Source organism: Molothrus aeneus, chromosome 3, assembly GCF_037042795.1.
Source record: "Molothrus aeneus isolate 106 chromosome 3, BPBGC_Maene_1.0, whole genome shotgun sequence".
In the NCBI taxonomy this organism is placed as follows: Eukaryota; Metazoa; Chordata; class Aves; order Passeriformes; family Icteridae; genus Molothrus; species Molothrus aeneus.
The window spans coordinates 45,494,771-45,518,067 of record NC_089648.1 but is presented as its reverse complement, the minus strand read 5'-3'; the positions used below and the strand labels follow the sequence as shown (position 1 = coordinate 45,518,067).

The window sequence follows — 23,297 nt, the reverse complement described above, 5'->3', positions numbered from 1 at the left end:
GGTTTTGTGGCTGCAAGACTGCATTTGGCTTCAGAACACTTGAACCACAAAGTATAAAATATCTAGTGTCACTAGAATTTAATTTTTATTGGTGCTAAAAAACTACTGTTCTCACTAAGTCTGAGGCTCAAATTAATTAAAAAATTAAAATCAAGCCATAAAAAAACTCTATTCACCTCAATTAGGCATGCAGAAATTGTTACAAGTAGTTTACACTTCCTTTTGAAAATTTGCTTCCTAATTACTATCTACTTTATAATACTTCAGTTAAACTGGAAAACTTAACCTTTTAATAGCCTTTAAGCTTATTAGAAATGTTAAATATTTGCCTCTTGAAATGTTGGAATTATTTATGTCATCAGATAAAATCTCTAGCATGAATTGAAAAAAACCCCAAAAATATAAGAAGCAACTACTATAGCATGGTAAATGTGGAACAAAATCACAGACTCATTATAGTTTGAAAAGATCATTGTGTCCAACCATTAACACAGGACTGCCAAGTCCATCACTAAACTGTGTCCATAAATTCCACATCTATACATCTTTTAAATATCTCCAGAGATGGTGAATCAATACTTCCCTGGGCAACCTGTTCCAATGCTTGACAACCCTTTCTGCGAAAAAATGTTTCCAGTCAAAATCAACCCTTGTGTAATTTGAAATCATTTCCTTGTCCAATCGGTTGTTACTTGGAAGAAGAAGCTGACCCCCACCTGACTACAGCCACCTTTCAGGCAGTTGTACAGACTGATAAGGTCACCCTAAGATTCTTTATCTCCAGGCTCAACACCCCCAGCTCCCTCAGCCACTCCTCACAGGACTTGTGCTCCAGACCCTTCACCAGCTCTGTTGCCCTTCTCTGGATATGCTCCAGCTCCTCAAAGTCTTTCTTGCAGTGCAGGGTCAGAAAAACACCTCTAGTTTTTCTTGAGCAGCAGCAGCAGCAGTTACCTAGCAGTCTCTTTCTGGGCATGTACAATTGGGAAGGTTCATATCTAAAATGTTTAGCATTTATCAAAATCCAATTTCAACTGTTTTATTGTGTAATGAATTAGTATCATGTAGTTTTACATTTTCTCCTCACAGTTCACTTTTTGCTGACCTCAGTAATGTTATACTTCCAGCAAATTTTATATCTGATGTAATTTCATCATTCACAACCTTCTGTAGATAATTTAGAATTATCCTGAACAGCTAGGACCTACTAAACATAGTTACTGGGATTACCCCTGCTTCAGTGTAATATTATTATTTCAGTGCAATATTACACTATTTAGTGTAGTAACTGACCTGCTGTGCCTAACCTTTATTCCCTCCTTTCTACCTATTGCTTTTCTCATGATCTGCTTAATACCTTTAGAAAACATTTGAGATAATCATGCCAAGAGCTCCCTGGGAATCCAAGATAATATGTCAACCAGATTTTCATAACCTTGAATGTTCTCTATTTCCACATAGGAACACTCACAGAGTTATGAGATGTATCCAGCAACAAAAGTCATCCTGAATCTTCCTTTTTTGTTGCATTTATCTTTATTTTCATCCCTTCTATCCTTTATTATAGTCCCTAACATGCTGTCTGTATGGGTGTCTGTTTTGTGCATCCTTTTTTTCCGTTACATTTCCCCAGGATGTCTTTCTAAAACCTAAGGACATATTTTTCAATTTTTTTCCTTTAGTACTAAGGATTATTAAATTATAAGTGGCACACTATGGCTAACAGTTCAGCCATTTAATATTTAACTTGCCATAAAACACATATTGACCATTATTTTGAACCAGATTCTTCTGCTCATTTGATCAATTTATTTTAAAGACTTTGATAGTTTTTGCTGCTGCTATTCTCATGAGTCTATCTCTTCCTTCTACATTTTGATTCTGTCACTAGAGAAGAAATAGGTCATTCATTGAGGCTTCTTCTCTTTTTGTGGGGAAAAAACGCACTTCTGAAAGAGTTTTCACTGGGCTATTTTTGCTAGTTAATATCTGTCAGCATTTCTTTATTTTTAATAGCAGAGTTTGCCTGGCTGAATTGATAGTTCTCTATAATTATCTGTGTAAATCTCTTGCAAAGGGGAGAAGTGAGCACTAGGAGTGGGAGTTATGATAATAGGAACATGGGATGGTATAATATGGAAATTGGCAACATTGGAAATTTTGCTCCCTCATTTTGATGAGAACAGTGAAATATATTTTATTTGCCAACCAAACTACTATAAATAATGGACAAATAAAACTCTCTAAAAGAGATCCTGTTTGTAATAACTACCTTGGGTATTCTTGTATATGTGCATCCCAGATAACTGAATCTGATCACATGGGAAGTGGCATGTTATTCTTCAGAAAAGCCACCTCCACACTCATTGTTGTTATCCTTCCTGAGCTTTGATGGCATTTTTTTCTTGGTGTGTGTCTCAATGACACCAATTTACCTATAAAGCTGTTAACTCCTCATGGACTTTAAAAATCACAGCACTCTTCCCACAGAGAAAAAAAGTACATTATTTGCAGTATTTTATGCTCTCAGTTTGCTGGATGTATGAAGAATGTTATGAAGAGAATTGTCTTATTCTTTTTTGAATTGAGTGCCGTGAAAGAGGCAGTTATTTTTCTAGCTGTGGCTGCTGTGTGTTCTTTGTATTTTCTGAACTGCTTGGTCGTAAGTGGGTGTTTTGTGATTATGATAGCAATCCATGACAACGACACAAAGTTAATGGTTGGTGCAATAGCAATTCATATCAAAACAAACTTAGAGACTAAAAAAAATGTCATGATTCATCTTGACCAGCAGTAATCATTGTGAGAGTCAGGGCTACCTATTGCTTCCCTCACCCAACTTCACAACCTCCGTGCTGACTGATGTCCCTCTGATTCAACAATATTATTTTCTGTACAAATGTTATCTTCTGAACAAATATTTTGTGCACTGAAAAAGCCTGTGCTTACTCTTTGTATTTGCTGGCCACAAATCCAAGTGGTGCATCAACCACACTAGTTATTCACATGCCCCACGTCTGCCAAACCTTAAGGACAGGTCTCCTCCTTTGAAACCCCATCCCAGATACAAAACTGTCTGCGGCAGTGCCCATTGGTCATGTGCCTGGAACGTGCTTTTTTAAATGCTCCAGAGTTGTGGTGTCCAAGCAGAGCTGGCTGAGAGGGGAGTTGACAGCTGTGCCTTCCCTTGAGCATGGCAAACAAAGGGAGAAGCAATGGCTCTGTGCTGTGGCCAGGAAAGCACACCATCACACCGGGCACTGTGTCTGACGGAAATGGGATGTAAAGTACCTTTCCTGGCTGATACTAGCATGCACAAATTCTTGGGTGTCATGTGAAGAATGAATCACATGCTTCCCCACTGAACATTTGCAGCCAAAAATTTTTTTCACATATCTGTAGACTCAGCCACTGGGGGCGAGAAAAGTAGGAAGATCTGGTGTGCTAGCACTATACAAGAAAACTGAAATAATAGCATAATAATTATAATACTGAGCAGAAGTAGTCCGTGCCCAGTATTTTGGGTCTTTTACAGATGCTTGAAACTGTGAATCAAGATTTCATCTGAAGGAATTCTCAGAAGTAGTGTATTTGCAGTAATTGGAATTTTTGTAAAATTTTGGTTTTTGTCTTTAGCAGGTTTGCTCAGAAGGGTGCACATATGACTTTAAATATCAGCTCAGAGTTTCATACTGGAGGAGGGAATGAGTGAAGTGTTTGGAAATATCTTACAGAGATAAGTTCAGAGAGTCATTAGGGAAAACAAGACACACAGGTTTTGATTTCCTCTATTTTGCCTTAGAGAAGCATGGGAATCAAAGCTTAAACCAAAAAGTTGCAGTTTCAGAGGAAGACCCAGAAGGAAAAACAGGAAACCCATACTTCAAAGGAGTTTGGATTTCACCCTTCTATCATTTTGATTTGAAGAGACAAGAGATATCAGTGATAGAAGAGCAAAAAGTCTGTAATTTCTACAAAACTGAAAATAAAAAAGATCAAAGACTAGTAATAGTGAAATTAGAGGAAAAGTTTTATGAATGCTTTCATTGGTACAGCACTAGATTCCACCACTGAAAAGCCTGATTGCTGGTGTGATATTGGTAAGTACTTTAAAAAATTGAGGCTGGAGATGACAGGGAAACTATAAAGGCAATTCTAAATATTTTCATGCTGCTTTTCATGACTGCATACTGGATGCACTGTGACAAAATCTAGTTACCAAATTGTGCTGTGTTCGGTTTTGTCTGGTAATTAAGCCTACCTGTTGGTTACATCTTGGATGAATTTCTTCCAGCCTCTGTAGCAGTGCGTTTCCAGTTTGCCAAACAACCACCACAAACAAATATTCCAGAGGTGAAGTTACAGCACTCCTCAGTGCCAGCACCTTACTCCTCATTTGTCTGTTTCTTGACACCTCATGTTGCAATTCCAATTTTTTTTTTCTTTTTATTTTTTGATCAACATGAAAGCTTTGGTTATCACCTCAAGTCAATGTATTTTAGACATCTCAGGCATCTGCCTTTCAAGATCCAAATTCATTAAGAGAATAAGAGCAGATTTTAGTAGGACATAGCAGCACTTAATGTGTTGTGAGCTGAAATGCAGTCGGAAACAATCACATAGGAAAATTATTAGGAAATGCTTAGAAAGTTTTAAAATGAGGGTTTGTGTGTTGCTAGCTGGGAGAAGCAGCTTCTTTTTAAAGGACTACTTTTTCCCCCCTCCAATGTGATAATTTCTTGCTTTTATTTTTCCTTTCCTGTAACTGAATAAAGGTCTTTTGCTTTGTTTTTGTTTTGTTCTTTTCAGAAACTGTAGGCCAGCTTCCCCTTTCCTTCAGTCTTTGATGGTGACATGTCTTCTGTTGATGCTATCTGGATGAAAGTTTTTCAGATTTAGGTCAGTCCCCCCATTCACCCACATCCTGTGAGCACATAAGGCAGGTGTCCCTGTAGCAGAGTAATCGACAAAATGCTCTTGATCAGGCATGAGAAGTAGGACATTGTGATTATGTAGATGATTATGATCAGATTTATTGCTAATACAGTATCTAAATCTTGCCAATAATAAATACCAACTGTGTCATCTACTACAGTGGATTATAGCATAATCAGGCTGTGGTCCTTCCTGCTGAGTCAGTAAGACTCCCCTGCTTTCTAAACTTCTTGGACAAGTCTGGGTGCAGCTGAGTCCACTTAGTCTCAGATTTGGTCAACAGTTGATGTTTGAAGGCTTATATTATAAAGAGGTGCAGCTAGAAATGTACAGGTTTGCAGTCTTTGGCCTTGCAGAATTCACAATTACAAAGCAACAAAGCATAAATGTAACTACTCCAGGATTTTATCTCTGCATTTGACTGGATCTTAGTGCATTTTAGTCACCCATCCTAAGGTGTTCCTCACCTTTGGGCTGGATGTACTCTTCCAGAATCCCTGCTGGGGGGAGTTTCCACCCAGAAACTGTGTCCAGCCTTGGAAGACCAGTTTCCCCAGTTGGACCAGTCTCCAGAAGCATTTTACACCCTCGCGCAGGCTGATGTGGATGAAAGTCAGTCACAAGCATCTCATCTCCCCATCAGTGGAATACACTAATCATGTGAGCATCCAGAAATTCCTCCTGAAATACCCACCTGGTGTTCTTATCTTAGGGCAAACTACACTGCCCATCAGAGACAGGGGCAGAAAGGGGAGGATGCAAGAGGATCCAGCTATCTTTCATCACTGTCACAGTGCCTGATTTGTTGGATGTTTTTGTGAAGAAAGTAGTTGATGTTTCAGGTGTGCATCATTGTTTCTAGACTTGGGATGCACTGCATGTTGCACATCATCTCAGACTATAAGGGTGGAAATTACCATTCCTTGGGCAGATGGCAACTCATAGCCCATCTTTGATAGGTTTTCCTCCTTACCTGCTGAGTGATGCTCCTACCAAAGCTTCTGCCCTGTTGATGGCATCAGCAGGCACTGTGTATCACAAGAAAAATCCTACCTATTTAGGTAAGATGCTTGTCGACAGATAATGTGGTTTGTGCTTGTTATCTTGAAATCAAGTATGAATCTCATTTTAATTGTGTTTGAGTAAATAATGCCTCTTCCTGGATTTATCCTCCTTAAAATGACTCTCACCAAGTGCTGCTCCCCTTACAAATTCAGATGAGACAAAAGAGGGTGGTTTATGGTGTTATGGGTGTTCAAGAATGTTTCTAGCTGGTTTATTTTCTCCTCTTTAAACACCGAAGTCAGGCCGAGACAGTGAGTCTCTCCTACGCTTCATGTCAGCATGAGAAGAAGGTTGTATTTTATTACTCTAATCCTTTGCAGCTTGTGTTCACACTGGCAATGAAATGACAGCAGGAGTGAGGTGAGAGTAAGTGATAAAGTCTTGGCATTAGACACTTACAATGAATGTGTGCTTGTGAAGTTCTGACTCATTAATTCTTCTTCCAGGCTGCTGTGTGGTTTAGCAGTGCACTTCAGTGCTGTGATGGATTTTAAATTCGACAAATAACCCAGAATACCAAACGCTTTATTGTTTCATGGAAAGGGAAGTGTTCATTTGTTTGATATTTTTGGACCCAAAAATGTATGAGAACTGGGCAGTTTGGGTTTTTCACTGTTTTTTACATCATAAAGCAATTTTAAGGAAGCAAAATGCCCCAAGTTGTGTTCCATGTAGGAAATCTGTAGACAGACTCCAAAAAAGGACTTTCAAAATTGGAGCACAATTGGAAAATACTGTATTTTTCTTTCCTCACTCCCTCAGAGATTACTGCAAGGTGGTTCAGATGTGGTAAGACTATACTGGTATGATAGCATAAAGTATTTTATGGACTTCGGAGTAAAAATAAATATAGATACCACATCACAGGTAGACCTGAGATGTGTAAGAAAAAACAGAATTCACACCAATCACAGAAAACCTATCCTTTAAGGGGTTTCAAAGCACAGAAACATATTTATTCCAAAGAAAAACAACGAATGTTCTTCCTTTTTAATTCCCTCCTGTGGACATATCATAAGAAACAACTTGTTCCACCAATACCATACCCTGCAATTTAAGATGAACAAACTATCAGCAATCCATGCGATAATTATTACAGTAAGCAGAAAACTGCACTATGTTTAAAAAGAAAATGAAGTCAAAACTCAACCACTAGGGTATGTTTTTCATTCCTTAGATTTTGTCAGATTACATTGTCCCAAAGCATTGAAAATATCTGACTCTTGTATAACAAAGTATATTAAAAGTGACTGATATTTAATCTGTCAAGATCACTGTCTTGTAATGGCACAGCAGATGGCTGGGCAATATTATGTCTCACAGAAATGATTTCTAATCAATCTATGTATATGTGTTGCTCACTTCACCCACTCAACTAAATAAAGTTCAACAGCAGAGTGAACCATGGAATTTTTAGCTTTTTCTGAGCTTTTAGCCCAGCAATAAAATGCACATTAAGAATCAAACCTACACTCAAAGCAGTATTTTGCTTTTATATAAAGTATTTTTTATCCTGTTGAATTGAAATGGGCTCATAAAGATGCATTTCTGTCTTTCACCTGAGGAATTCTTCTACCATTAGCTATTGTTGCTCCCAACAATTTCCTATTCATACCTATAAAAATTAAAACAGTGGTTTGGGTAAATTTGTTTTTTAAATGTGCTGCTCCACCTTTTCCACAGTTTAATTACTAGGAAGTGTCTGGAACCTCAAATCAGATAGTTGATATCTTCAAAAGAGGGTGTTGAGTTGAGGAAGCCAAAGTCTACACCTTCAGGAGCTTTGTCATCCTCAGATTTTTTACAAGACATCTTTGGCTGCAGTTTGTACTCCTTGTATAGCAGCTGACTGCCATTTGAATTATGCCTCCTCAGTGAGGCTATCTGGGTGTGACTGAGGATTTTGTTTATGTTCTGTGTTTTTTATACAGAGTTACTGAGGACTGCAAAATAATAGTTGTGTAGATATCACATTTCTGTGTGCATCTGTGTTCACTTGCCATCTAAAAATCTAAAAAAACCTGTATTTTTTTTTTTGCTTCTGTTCCTCCAATTTTTTGAGTTTGTTTTTTGAATACATATAAATATTACTCTTTCTACCTGGCAACCAGTATGTCTAAAAACATTTCTTTCAGACTTCTTTTTTTTCTTATCTAAGGCACTTCACAGATGTTTTTGATGTTCCCAACCTACATTTGCCATTTTTCCAGATGAAATGTGCTTCTTAAATGAAAATCCTCTAACTTCATACGCAGGAATGAAGATACAGAATCTGTCTGTATTTGAATTCTAGGCATTTAGGCATGTCAGATTGGTATGCTGCTGGCTTCATTTTCCTTTTCAAGCTCATGAGTTTATTTCCTAAATACTACTGTTGTACTTCATTGGCTTCTTATAGTAGTTATTTTCTCAGTCTGATTTTAGCAAATTGAGATGGGTATCGAAGTGTTGCCTCTGTAATGCACTGGACAACCTCTTGCTTAGAGAATAGAAACCTCCTGAGAGGTGAGTTTTCTTTCTGTGCTGTAGTTCCACTGCTGCTGCACAGAGTATCAGTATTAGTCCTCTACCAGCCTGGTGTGAGACAGGGAACTTGTGGATATTACTCACCCGGTATAATTTTGTAACACTCAAAGTGTGAGCTATAGTGGATGTTGGGTGGATACTAAAAGGGAATATTTATACATTTATATTCATGTAATTCTGAAAAACCCCGATGGATTGACAACCATAAAAAATGAAAATTAATTGTGTATTAGTTAAGGAAAAAAAAGGAGACATTTGTATGTCCTTATTAAGGCTTATTAGGTGTAAGGACAAAGATATACCTTAACATTGAGTTAGTGTGGATTCCAGCTGAATGGGATTGCCTGAGGTAAGGGTATAATCACCTTACTCCCCATACATAACTGGAGAAGAAATATAGGCTGCTGTTGGGACTAATTCAGACCTTAAATAACTGTAATTGACTTCCAAAGAAAGGCAGGTAACTCTTTCTATTTTTTCATGGAGACCTATTGTGACTCTACTTGGTTATATGTACTGACTCAGTCAGTGAGAGAAATACAAGCCCTTACTGCTACTGCATCCAGACTTGCCTGGAGTATAGGCTGTTCTGGCAGGAGCTTTCAAATAGTTTCTTCTTCAATTGTCTTCATCCCTTTTTTATCTTCTGTATTCCACTTCTGCTTGACCCATCTAGAGTCACAGAGCTGTAATATAATTCAAGCTGAGAGGGACCCCAGGAGGACTCTAGTCCAACTCTTGCTCAAATCAGTGAAAACTGTGAAGTCAAACATGTTGCCCTGAACTTTATCTGTTCAGGTCTTGAAACCCTCCAAGGATACAGATTACACAGTCTGTCTGGGCAGCCACTCCTTCTGCTTGACTGAAAGTCAGAACTATACCTGATTTGGTTTATTACCATTTTCTCTTTTATTTATTTCTTCTTTTGTTTACTTTATTACCCTGCAAATCCATAAAGATCTTGCCTCCCACATTTTGAACTCTCAGGTATTGAAAAGGTACTTCTAGCCACCTCCAAAATTTTGACACCTTCCTTTTTTTCAGTCTGACCAAGCCCAGCTCCTTCAGCCTCTCCTTATAGGGTGCATTCTTCAGCCCTAGTGATGTTGGTGGACTCCCACTTGACTCACTCAAAGTTTGTTGATGTCTTTTTTATACTGCAATGGGCATAACTGGACATAGTAGTCCAGATATGCTCAAAAAATTGCTGTGTAAAAGGAAATAATATGAGTTTCTTGTAATCTTGAAAAATATTATGATTCAGAATTCAGGAAGCACATGAAAAAAATCTGGAGCCTATTTAGTGTAGGCTTAATCAAAAGAGAATGTACTCATCTGTGTCAGAGCTCCCTGGCAAGCTCTGTCACCCTTGTCTGAGAAAGCTTTTCTCTAGAAAAGTCAGCACATTTCTTCTTTGTTTTTCTCTCATTCCACCAAGATACATAATACATGCAAAAATAAAAAAAAACTTGAGTTGGCAATAAGCTGCAATGTGAAGAACAAAGAAAAGCTTAATAAAATTGGAAGGCAGATGAACTGAAACAGTAAAAAGAAAAATCTCGGTGGCTGACACGATACAGAAAGCATTGATTCAAAATTTCTGATTCAAGGATAATAGCATTTAGCAGATTGAAATGAATGAATAACAAAAATATATGAACTTTTTATATTTAGGACAAAGTTCAGATGGGAATTTACAGACATTGCAGGCACAAGGAACAAAGCAGCTCCCTTCCTTCTGTTAGAGAGATTTCCTGTAGGCTTGCAACTGGGAAAAGTCTAAACAGCATCGTGAAGTTTTACATCAGGTTGGAGAGCTCATAGCCAGAGAGGGTCTGTTGTATTTTAGGTAATGGTTCTGTCTGGAGGGACAAGAATCAGTTTGCTAAACATGGGGATGACAATAAATATTTGGTACCAAATAAACCCTGTAGGGTTATGTGCTCTCAGTTAATACTGTCCAGATCCCCTTTCTTGTTCCTTTCATGTGTTTGCTGGCTTTGGGTTAGCCTAAACTTGTCCCACTGCTCGTCCTTTATCTCCCATGTGAGTCAATGTCTTCAGGTGAGCAAAGGGTGAAGGAGGGAATTTTTTTGGATGCTAATGAAGTATGGGTAAATAAATAAGCCTTCTCATATTGAAAATAAGAATGGGTGAAACATAAGTGAATGTCTCTTTCTGTGTTTGTCAGCAAGAACACAGATGTCAGGACTTGAATTTTTTTCTGTGTGATGATGCTTGACTGCAGGTTGGGTGCTGCAGTGGTGCTTTTAATACAAGACTGTGCTAGCCATTACTGACAGCCAAGTTATAGGCAATAGGAACAAATGAGCATTTCTTAGAGGATGAATATAAATCTGAGCATTATCCAGAGGGGTTGTAGTGTCTCACTCCTTTGAGTTATTCAAAAAACACTCAGACAAAGTCCTCAGCTAGTAGCTTAAGGTTTCTCTGCTTGATTGAGGGAGTTGGACAAGATGACCTTCACAAATACCTTCCTACCTCAACTGTTCTGGGAACCTATTATCCTTTGCTATTTTTCCAGTAATAAACTTTTCAGGACATCTCTATCCTTTACAGTAGCTCTGATAAAGCTACTGAGAAAGATATCATGTAATTAGAATCAACTATTTTAACATGTAATCAGAAACTGTTCTGAAGAAGAAAAGCAGGCTGCACCATCAAGGTAAAGGTGATAGCTGTTTTCAGTTTCAGAACAAGTGAGTGAACATTAAGGCTACCTTTTAATGTCAATATAAGTAGTGGGACATGTAAAAGTGGGACAGCTACAAGCACAGCTACAAGTGGGACATGTAAAAGCTACTTGTTAAGGAAAGTGCGGTGGTTTTTTGGTTGCATCATTATATTACACAGAAAAAGACAGCTCTTTCGTGATGGTAGGACTTTGAGAACAAAGTGGTTATCTGCAGGATATCAGCTGAATATTAACAACAAAACTAAATTGCTGAAAAGATGTTATTTAGCTTTTTAGTTTATCTTTCTTTTTTTCTTGAAACAGTTGAAGCTCTGCATTTGGGAACTCTGATGGCAGCACATGGCTATTTCTTCCCAATTTCAGACCATGTTCTAACACTGAAGGATGATGGCACCTTTTATCGATTCCAGGTAAGTATTTTCAATATGTTCTTAACTTTCACAAATGGAGCCTGAAAGGCCTTACAGAAAAGTTCATAGCAAATTTAATTATACTTTGCTTCTTACATAACCTGGTAAAGAGTAGAAATTCTCCTAAAAGTAACAAATTGTAGAAGTATCTTATTTATAAATTTTCAGCAAAGTGTTGAGATGATAATGGCTATTTTGATATTTGGAAAAAAAGTGTGAAAATGCTGAGTGTGGAACTATCTTTCATGAAATAAATTAATGTACTATTTTTGAAATATAGTAAACTATATTATGTTATTGCCTCTTATTCCTAGTATGGTCTGAATTTAGAATTTTAAATATCAAGTCTATACTGGAAATCTGATAAGTAATGGAATTAATATTTATTTTTTTTTTATTTTGTGAGAGTTTCCTTACTGGTAACTCAGTAGTATTGGAGTAGTGTGTATTCTTCTAGCAAGTGCAGAAACATTTTTATATTGATCTGTCAGTCCCACTGCATACAACCAATGGGCAGATGGTTCAGAACAAGCTGGAAGCATTGTATATATGTATATATGTATATATATACGCTTACACATATATTATTCAGAAACCCACATAGTTGTATTTCATTATATTAGGTTTCAAACTAAGGCCCTGAGAGCAGAAGTGTTGTTTTTCTAATAATGACTAATGGGCTAGAATTTTGCAGAACAATATTGCCAATGATTTCAAACAAATACGACTGCAAAGTACCAGATTGTGGATTCAATTGAAAGGATTCACTTTGTTTGTCATGTCTCACTTTTGACAATGGTGGCTGTGCCCCGTATTGCTCTTTCGATGCAGCGGTATTCCTGGGCAGTATTACCAAGAGCTGCTCCTAGCTCTTGTTTAGATATTTATTGCTTTGAAATGATATGATGACTATCACTATGAAATTAAGTTTGTTAATTCTTCTCTGTTACTTCTAACTGTATTAAATATTCAGTAAAATAATATCTGGTAGAACAAAATCTATTTTCTTCAATATATATACATCTAAACTTTGTCTTAAAGATTCTTTAAAAAAGAAGCCATCAAAAACAAAATAGTACTGAAATTGTGATCTTTCAAATGCAGAAGAAAACTGGTGATTGGAGACCAGTCTAATAGTTTCAAACATTGTATTATATTAATCTGTCTACAATACTTTCACCAATATTTTGGCTCAAGTCTCATAGACCCACATAAGGGAAGAGAAAGACTTGTAATATTTGTATAAATCAAAATCTTAGCATGAATAAAATTAAATATGCACAGCAGAGACTGGCAATGAAGAGCGTTATTGCATACATGCAAACAATATTATCCTATTTTCATATTTAGATCTCGTGAGTCAGACTGCAAAAAAGCTGTTCTTCAACAGAGCAGAAAGTTAGATTTGTACGTGGGTAATACTAAGAGTAAGCATTCCAAGCCTCCTCCCCTAGATCCACAGTTACCTTTGATCCTGAAAAGACTATTTGAAGGAAAAGGGGTTTTTTAACCTCATGAGGCTTCAATCTCCTCAGTGCTCAGTATAAAGAAGAAAGATAGCACATGGTTGAAGGGGCTTGCTGATGTGCTTATAAGGCAAGTGGAAAGGAATCATGGAGTGGTTGAGGCTCCAATTCTTGGCTCGGTGTCTAAATAAGCAGTGTCCAGAAGGACAAAATATACAACAACTTTTGTGGAGAGTAGTACTTACCTACAGGAGTGCTTGTCATTGAATTCTGCACAGCTGCCTCCATCTCCAGCACAAGAAATGAGCACCTCTGCTGGCATGACAGTCTGACAGAAGGGAAGTATGGACTAGAATTACCTGTGCCATGGACCACTGAGAGTCCTGCAGCTACCCTGCTTTGAGCTTTCCTCACAGAGGTCCACAGCCTACATTTGGACCCAAAGCTTCAGTGAGGGCTAGATTGTATAATCTTCTCAGTGTATTTACACAAGTTAAGAATTTGGCACCTATTTGACAAATGCATATGAAATAAGACGCTTTAATCAAGTGTTGCTCAGCCTGTTTTTGCAGTGTTTGGCTTGTTTGCTTCTCTGTGGTACCTTTTGCATTGCCATTCCTATGCCAACAGCATGACTTTGTTGTTGTGACAATGCAACTTTAGCTGTTAATGTATAGGATGAGAAAAAATTCATAGTGGTGACATATTGTTAACTGGAGTTATAACAGCAAAATTTGTGTGCTTACATCTCCACGTTCCCCACCAAAATAAGGCTGGTATAAAATCTGTTACTGAACTGCTAAATTAGAAGATGAAGAGAACATATTCAACGGGGAGGAAAGTTTGACTGCAAAAGTGTGAATTTTGCCCTAGAATAGATGGTCAGGTTCTCTGTACATAGTACCCTCTTAGTACTGGATGGGATTCACAAATTTCCAGATATTTTGATAAAAAGAGAAAACCATGCACCTGCCAGCACTGAAAAGTTTGGAAGCCACACCTGCAGAGAAATCTTTGCAATACAAAGAGCTAACCTACAAAAAACAGACTAGCTATGGTAATGTTCTCCATGTGCTTGATGTTTTGTTCTCAAAAGGGTGACACATTCCCTCCTGACAGTAAAATTATCTCTAGCTTGTTTTAAACCACCTTCTGTTGTATAGAAATAGCTAAAAGCAGTGGAGCTTCATTTGGACAAATGCCCTTTTATGGGCAAAAATTATTCTTTTCCAGTTATTACTCTTGCCATCAGGAGGCAAGAGTATAGTCACATCTGCTTTTTTAAATAATATGAAATAAAAAAAAAAAGATGGATCATTCAGTGACCTACTCAGGTGTTAATTAGCTTCATTTCTGTGATATCAATTTAATTCAAAGGAGATGAATATAAATATTAATTGCCTTATTAAAAGAGGAATTTTTTTATTAGACTCAATAAGAAAAAGCAGAAACAGCTGCATTGCCTTTTCCTGGATATTTAAACCGGTGACCAAAAAAGGAGGTCACCATCTTCCTCTACCCGAGAGCAAATAAATATGAGGGGCCCAAATCAGAAAAGCAAGCTGCATCTTGGAAAACATATCTTCCCTGGGCCAGGGATTACTCATAGAGATGTTTCATTTATGTCCACACAAATGATAATATGTCCATCTTGGTGAGGAATGCCTGACTTGCCCTCTCAGCTGGTAAGCTTCTGTAGTATCATCCCACAGAAAAATATGCTAATTTCCTCTACAAGCCCTGAATGCATAGTGTCTCCTGACGTTAATTGTGAAAAATAACATTTCTAGTATCTTTTGGCTGTAAAAAAACTCATAGGATACCTGAGACTAGTGATAGTCACACTCCCATTTTTAAATGAGATTACTTCATGATTTGCATTAATTAATTTTCTGAGATGAGGGTTAGGTTTTGCTATTGTTTTGTACCTTTTAAGATGAAAGGCACAAATATCTGAGGAAAAGTATGAAAACAGGAACAGTTTCTTGTGAAAACAAGAGTGAAGGTAACAGCAAAATTAATGGACCTTGGAAAGATGAAGACTTTAATATCTTCTCCTGTTCTGCCTCTGGGAACCCTTTCTTGACAAATGCATTTAATTGATCTGGCCTTGTTTTCCCATGCCTAAAATTGGGGATAAAATTATATAGGAATCACTGTAAGGATCTTGAAATATCTTTGTTGCAAAATAGTTTAGAGTGTGAAGTGTTGTGGACACCTCATATCTCAGGTGGAATGACATTGCTTTACACACCTCTATGAGCCAGCCTTACTGAGCTGGCTTCTTCTAGGCTTGTTCTGGACCAACCTCTGGCCATTCTGAATTCTGACTCTGTGGCTGAGCATCACAGCTCTTCAGCCACTCTCCAGAGCCTTTCTGGGTAATCTACTGTGCCTTGAGGGAAGGATTTTATTTGAAGCCAGATTTTAGAAATGAAAAAGAAACAAGTTACATTATGCAGAATTTAGCAGATTTTTTTGGCAATTGCAGGTGTGATAACTAAGTAATTGTCTTTTAAGGTCAGGCTTGGTATATACAGGTTCTGTTAAGGTTTCTGAGGGAAAAAGATTTCAAATCCATGTGTCTTTCTGACTGCCCCATCAGTGCCACTTTTGATTTTTTTAACTCCTTACTCAGACACACTTTGCCCCACACTGCTTTCCGTGCTCATCCTCTTTTTGGTTAGAAAAGAGGAGCCACAGGGCCAAAATCTTGTTTCCAAATTCTTCAGCCTCTTTTTTAATTATATTGAGCCAATCATGGAGCACTACTTGCTTCCTGTATGGGCATGACAGTGCTAGACTAGCAATCTTACCCTTTTACTTTACCAAGAAGTCATGTTTGTGTAGTGCAATGAATGTAAAACAGAATGCCAGTGAAATCCGCCATCCATCATGCAAAGCATTTGAGATTGCGCATAGCCGCTTTTCAGCAGAGGCTTCATTTCTGCTGTTTATAAAGACTCCCTGGTGCCTGAGAGAAGAATAGCAGTAATATGCAAAGGTTTATAAGTGGTTTGAGTACTCCCCCCCATCCAAGTAATTGGATTTTAAAAAATTTTTTGGAGTGGAACGGAGCAGCTTCAGAGACAACTCTTTTCTTATTACTATCAACAAGGGATATCTGAAAGTTGCCTAGTGATTTCCTTCCTTGGTTATAGAGTTTAATGCATAGAAATTAATCATGTTTTATAAAAGCTGATGGGTAACACTGATTTTTACAAGTGGCTGTTTCATTAGCTCAGATATTGTTATTGATTAATTTTGAGGTAAAGTCAAAGCAGATCTATTTACTTTATCACTGGATTCCTTACAATGCATAGCATCCACTGCTGCTAGTTTGTTTATTGTGGAATATGTGCTATATTACAAGATTTTGTTTCATATGACTTTATTACAGGAGGATTATGAATTTATGTGGTTAGGTTTACTTAACGATATTAGTGTATAACTCAAGAGAACCAGTATGTGTTTGTGTGTGCAAAACTAGTTTTGTGGTTAAAGGCATGAAGGTCCTTGTAACTGTTTTGTTCAGCTTAAACATATCTACAATCATATCTGCAGTGCTAGGTAAGCCTTATTTCTCTTCCTCCTGACTTGTTCTGGCTGCTGATTCAAGTTACACCTACAATCAAACAAAGTGCCTCAAAAGCATACTGATAAAAACTGGCAGCATTATTTCTGCCTGGGCTGATAAACAGTTCTTGACTTTCCCATAGCCGCTCTACCGCCCACCTTCCTTCAGCTGCAAGTGGGATGTCATGGCAAAATGACAAATGTTCTCTCTTTAATACTTCTTCATGATGAACTGCTTCATATTTCCTCTTGAGGAAAAGTAAAATTCTTAAGGATGATAATTTCTTCAAATTTTCTACACTCATGAAGGATAACCAAACCACATCAGTATTTCATTATCTTCTCTTTGAAAATGGTGGAGTTATGTAATGTACATGTTAATAAACGTACATGTTATACCACATCCATAGCTCTCCTGGGTGAAATCGTCACTTAGGAGCTTCTAGATCAGGAAACCAAGCACACAGATTGTGTAATATTCATTCTATAGGAATATTTGACATTGCAAGGGATGCTATAATTATTCTACAGTGTATTTGGATATGTGATTTGTAACAAATATTTGAACCAAGCTTTGTTTGCATAGTCCAGCAATTTAGAAGGTAATTTACGTGAGCAGAGCCTCCCTGCATTGCTGTGGGATATTTTTAATAGATCAGATGAGAACAGGCAGCTTTTTTCCTTTGCACATGCCTCCTATTCTCATTTCTGACCTCATTCCATTAGACTAGGGATCTTCGTATCAGACTCTTTTTATTTCCTAATCCTTCTGTGTTGAACAAGGCAAATCTTTTTCCCATAGTCTTCATGGATAACCTGTCTAGCAAATTCTTCTCAGAGATTGTTAAATATCTGGAGTGTGAAATTGTGTGGAGACTTTTGGAACAGAAGTGGAAATGTAAACTCACACTTGCATTATGGTCACGTGTTATGTGATTAAACTGTTTGATGTCTGTAATAAGGAACAAGATAAACTTCAGATTAAGACAAGAATTTTATGACTGTTAAAAGCAAGAAATTAGACAAGAAAATGTGGAATATTCCTTTGGAAAAACATCAGTCATTTTAACTACATGCATGTTTATTGTTGGTACTTTTTGTCCATACAATCCCAGCATTTCAAAAGTCCATTAAGCAAAAACTGATTTTATATCAGGCTTTATTTTCAGTGTCCAGAATTTTCAAAAATTTTTTTTCTTGATGTTTTGGACTTTCTTTCTTTTTAAATCTTTATCTGTACCTTATCCTATTTTTTGCCTGTTTTTAGGAGAGTTTTCCTTATCTCTGCACACATCGATGCTATTTCCTGCTTTGAAAATGTATGTTAGATATCTACTCTTTGAATACAACTTTATCAGCAGCTGTAGCTGTATTTGAGCACATATCTTAGGGCGATACCATAAGTCTTTACTTGCTGCTAAGAAAGTAATGTAGGATGTTTATTTCTCTGCTAGTAGGGATTTTACACTGTCAGTGACCTAATGCACTTTTGAAAAATCCAAATATTAGCAACCTTTAGCTTTCAAAGATTGGAAACATATAGAACATATGAACATATTGAACATATGTTCAATCTAAAGAGTAGACATAGAAACATTATAAAAGAGAAAATTTTAGCTTTTTACCTTTTCTGGAAATACACATCTTCCCTTTGCTGTAATCTTCTGAAGCTCCTCTGCTTTATGCAATGTTTTTAAAAATAATGTCCATGTTTCAAAGGTTGCTTGAATGAATATTTTTTCCATGTATAAATTACCCTTCAGGTAATTGCACCCCTTTAAACATCATGCAGATAATTCAGTACTTTTGATAACTCTCACCAGTTAGATAGTCATTGTTACAAAGTACTGGAAATAGAAGACAAAGAGAAATACCAGAGGAAGTATTTCATCAAAATATTTACACATGCATATAAATCAGTCCTGAGGAACCAAGAGTCATTCTTTAGCTTGGTGAAGCTTTTTTTTTGCTTTTTTGGAAATAAACACAGTTTACCTATGTGAAAACACAAAAAATCCTTAAGCTTTCTGTGCTGAATTTCATCAGCCTTCTAACCTGAACTGTCTGACCTCATAAAAACATTTCCCTCTCTAAATTTTTTTTTCCCTGTGCTTTGCCCTGTAGCCTTATCTCCATGTCCAAATTAATTTTGGGCATGTTGGCAGAGCTGATTGCAGGCAGAATTGAACTCTGTTCCCTTTGGGAGGCAGCTGGCTGGGGGCCAGCTCTGGCCACGCGGCAGTGCCTGAGCCGATGAGCTGAGCTCCTCAGCGAGTCCCATCAAACGCATCCGAGCCCAGGCAGGCGGGGTCAGGGCTGGCAGTGCAGAGACAGCTGCTGCCTGCCCGGCTCAGAGCCTCGGCAGAGACCTCATGCCTCTGTGGAAGACCTTTGTCTGCCCACCATCTCCCTCCTTCTGCAGACTCAAACAAGGAAGGCGTTTAATGATCTTCTGTACTTATCTGTACTAGCTGTTACTTGAACCCCTTTCTCATCTTGTAATGTCTGCCTTTTACTGGGGTTTCTTTTTTTGCTTGCCCTATCACACATCTTTGAAACCTTTTATTATGGCTTATCATGTGCTTTGCTAATTAAAACTCATGTTCTGTTTTAACTTTTCTGCTTTTATCTCCCTGGCACAGAGAGGCTTACACTCATCCTTAGTAGCCAGTGCATTATTTTCTGCTTTTTCCTCAGTCTCTTCTCCACATTTAGGTTGAACCTTTTTATCCTTTAGAAAAGCCTTGGTCATCTCTGCCTCCTAGCGAGCTAAAGTGACAACATTTCACAACACTGAAGATCATGTCCCCTTTCCTATATTGTGTTTAATGCCCAAACTGCCTTGACCCTGAAAGTGTAAGTTTCAGTAAAATTTAAATGTGTTATTTAAACTAAATACTGAAAAAAGTACTCTGGCCACACATATTTCATTTATGTATGAAACAGCAGAGTCCTCCTCTACCATCATTAACATAGTTATGAATATATAGTATTTGTTCATAGCCTGTTGTGAAATGAGTGCTGAAAGCAACGTTTGGGATTTTCCCCTAAGTCAGAAGATGGAATTTGTTTTTAATTTCAATTGGGGTGGGAGTATATGCAATTTGTCATGAGAAATCCTAAGTATGCATGAGGAGCTTTAATATGGACTTTGCAGCAAGTATGCCCACAACTGGAAGAGTTTCAGCTGGACAGCTGCTTGAGCAGATATGGCTTCTATGTGTTTAGTAACCCTCACTACACACTTTTTTCAGAAACTCTGCTTGAACCTGTAAACAGAGTTTAACCTTCCTTTTAGCAGAGAAATGATGTAGCTGTGCTTTTCTTCTTGGGCCTCTCTGGATATACATTCTATGCTCTAAGGAAGGACTGTTCTCACTTCCTGAGTTTGTAAACTGTATATTTCAATGATGGTGACTTTTTGCTTTATATGAATTACTCTATTAAATTTTATAGTTGCTTCTCCAAAATGTGCTGAGTACTGCAATTCATTCTTTAGGAGTTCATATTTTTTTCTAGTTATGCTTGTATGTGCTTCTACTGGTCACTTTCATTTCAGTGGCACTGTGAAGGAATGGTTGATTGGAGGATTACTTTTTGTTGGTCCCTTAAAATATACCAAATGGCTTGCAAGAAACACATCTTAGCCTTTGAAGTTAGCTTGTGATAGTTCCTTTTTTATCCTTTAGCTCTTTGCTTGATTCTCTGATTCTCTTGATATCTCTGCTGTTGCTTGATAAATAACAAGGTCTAAATTGCTTCTATTAAATTTGATGTGTCGATGTTACAAAACCAAGAGATTTTTCACAATATATATTTAATTTGACAATTGGTGTGAATGTGTCACCCTTCAGCCCTGTTGGTATCCAGATTAACATTAAAACAGTTTTGAAGGGAAGTGGGCAGCAAAGAAGTTTCCATTTTTTTGCAGCTGGGAGATTTTTGAGAAAAAACAATAAGAAATAGAGACTAAAGCAGAAGGTTTTCTTGAAGAACCACCTGTGTTTTGAAATACCACTCAAACCACTTCACACATTTAATGAGTTGCATTCGACTGCTCAAATATTATGTAATTCTCTGTAGCTGTGTGTATGTGTTTATGTATAGATCAGTCACTCAATCACAGAATATTCTGAGTTTTAGGGGACCCACAGGGACCATTGAGTCTGACTCTTAAGTGAATGGCCTGTATGGGGATTATGTACTCTATAAAATTGCTATAATAATATCCATTTTAACCAAAAGTTGTTATTTTAGAAATGAAGTAATTTGTATGAAAAATGTCTATACAGACTTATATTCTCCATTTGTTTGAAGGGAATTCTTTGAACAATACATGTAGCACAGTCTTAATAAGTATTGTGTTGAAGTAGTTTTTGATACTTTATTGTCTTTCCCTTAAAAAACCCCCACATTTAAAATCACAACCAGTAAACAATTATTAAAAAGCAGGTGTTGATGTCTTTGTGAAAACAGGATGTTTTTAGAGGCACTTTTAAACAAATAACACCTAGGAAAGATAATTGAATATTAATCTGTGAATGAAAACTCAAAAATCAAGCACCAAATGAACTTCAAAGCATCTTCTGTCTTTATACCTCTAAACCTGATTCTCCAGGACATGTGAGAGATGTATTTCTAGGGAAAATGTAAAAGACAACCCCATTATCTAGCCTTGTGGGTTTTTTTCCCTTAACTTTGAGAACAAAAAACCCACCTTTTTTTTTTCTTTTTCAATGTCATTCCCACACTAATGTGATAAACAGTGTACAAATGTAATTTTTCTGTTTTGATGCCTATTTTAAAAATGTCAAGTTAACAGTTTAATAGATCTACCAGAAATATAAAATTATTCTGAAAACCAGTAACTATTCAAGGACTGTATAATGCTTGCATTGTCTAACTTGAGTTTCCTACTTCTTTTTTTTTTGCCTATAGACACCCTATTTTTGGCCATCAAATTGTTGGGAGCCGGAAAACACAGACTATGGTCAGTGTAGAAATACTTCCTATTTCTTTTGGAAATTATGCATTTTGTTAATGAATGTGTCATAGCAATATGTCTTGTTTCACCATCTCACTGTTTAAAAGATAATTATATGTCATGTAGTTTCTGTGAAAGAGCTACTGCCATTGAAATGAATGTGTTGCTACCTTTTTCAAAGTTTGTCAGAAGCTTATCAAAGTCATATTTTGGAGTGGATCTGAGGAAAAAAATAAAAAACCCAAGCCCTAAAAGTCAAGACTCATCATAACCCAGCTTATGATTTATATTCTCTGTTTGGTCCAGCAAGTGTAATTATTTACAATGAGAGAATCTCAGTGAAGCAGAGGAGACTTTATTGACGGTTGTGCAATGCTTATTATCAGATTGAGAACCAAAGATTTGCCTAGTTTAAAACTCTTATTTCCAATATACACCATGTGGAAAATTGCTGATTACGAAAACTAATATAGTTCTAATATGAACTGTATTAGAAAATACAGTTTATTTTTTATTTGCCTGTGTCTTGGGAGTTTATCAGTAAAGTATATATTGAAATTACTGATGGGTGCTTAGACAGCAAAATCTGAGGGCAATAGGTGGCAATGTATTAGAAAAAAAACATTATTAAAAATTATAACAAAGTTAGGTTCTTCTGTACTCAAACAGTGACCTCATTTTTAAAGAAAGTGTATCTATGAGCAGCCTCCTGTTCATTCTAATCCAAACTAAGTACTGAGCTCATCTGAAGACCAGGTCACTTGTTTAGGTAACTGAACATGTACATGATAGGTTTTGTTCTCAAAACTTCAGACCATGAATATCTCATTTTACAGCTTTTCAGAAATGTGAGTGTTCACTTGTAATTTGGATTCTCTGCCCTTGGGAGCCAAAGAGTTCAGGATGGATGGTTCCAATAAATTCTTCCTTCCTTTTTAAAGCAGACTCAGTTTAATTTCAAATACATTGCCAAATAAAGTAATTTTAAGCCAAAACTCTCAGCAGAGCTGCACGTCTCCAAGGTACAGTTTGAAAATGTGACAGTTTCCTCATTCTATTGGAGTAGAAAAATGTTCAGTTTTTCACTGATATTTGAAGATGTCCAGTCAACAGTTACTGAAAGCTCCCGAGGAAGAGGGATTGTTACCACGTGTGTGTGCTTAGCCACTCCAGAGGAGGAAATGAGTCACTGAAGGAAAAATGCTTGATTTACCATTTATTACTTCATTAAAGTCCCCTAATATGTTAAAGATCAGGAAGTAATTAACTATGGTTTAAGAGACATTGAGTTGTTCAGCTCTAATGTATCACGTTACCAGGATGGTTTTCATAAATAATTACATGCTTACCATGTCTGAATTTAAGATCAGGCTGAGAAAGTTTATATTACTGTCCTTTATTCTAAAGTAGGAGATACTAAATTTCCTGTCACACCTGATCAGTGGATTGGTCAATGAATTATAAACTTTAGTCAGTAAATAGAAATCTTGTATAGTGTGTCCAGGTTTGCACCCCATGAATACAGCGTTAAACTTGGAATCAGTGTCTTCATCATGCAGGGAGGTGCTTTTGTTGAACAGTAAATGTACTCACTTGAGAGCTTTTGAGATTTAAATATG

General features: G+C 37.0%; 1 protein-coding gene across 11 annotated transcripts in view; it reads left to right on the top strand.

The window, feature by feature from the left end:
• The window catches only part of RGS7 (regulator of G protein signaling 7), a 258,271-nt gene that overhangs the window by 167,456 nt on the left and 67,518 nt on the right, over positions 1–23,297 (top strand). For all 11 annotated transcript variants that reach the window (XM_066546813.1, XM_066546804.1, XM_066546803.1 and 8 more), the window contains 2 exons: positions 11,546–11,652; positions 21,633–21,684. In XM_066546813.1, coding sequence (XP_066402910.1) covers positions 11,546–11,652; positions 21,633–21,684 — 159 coding nt within the window. The remainder of the gene's footprint in view (positions 1–11,545; positions 11,653–21,632; positions 21,685–23,297) is intronic.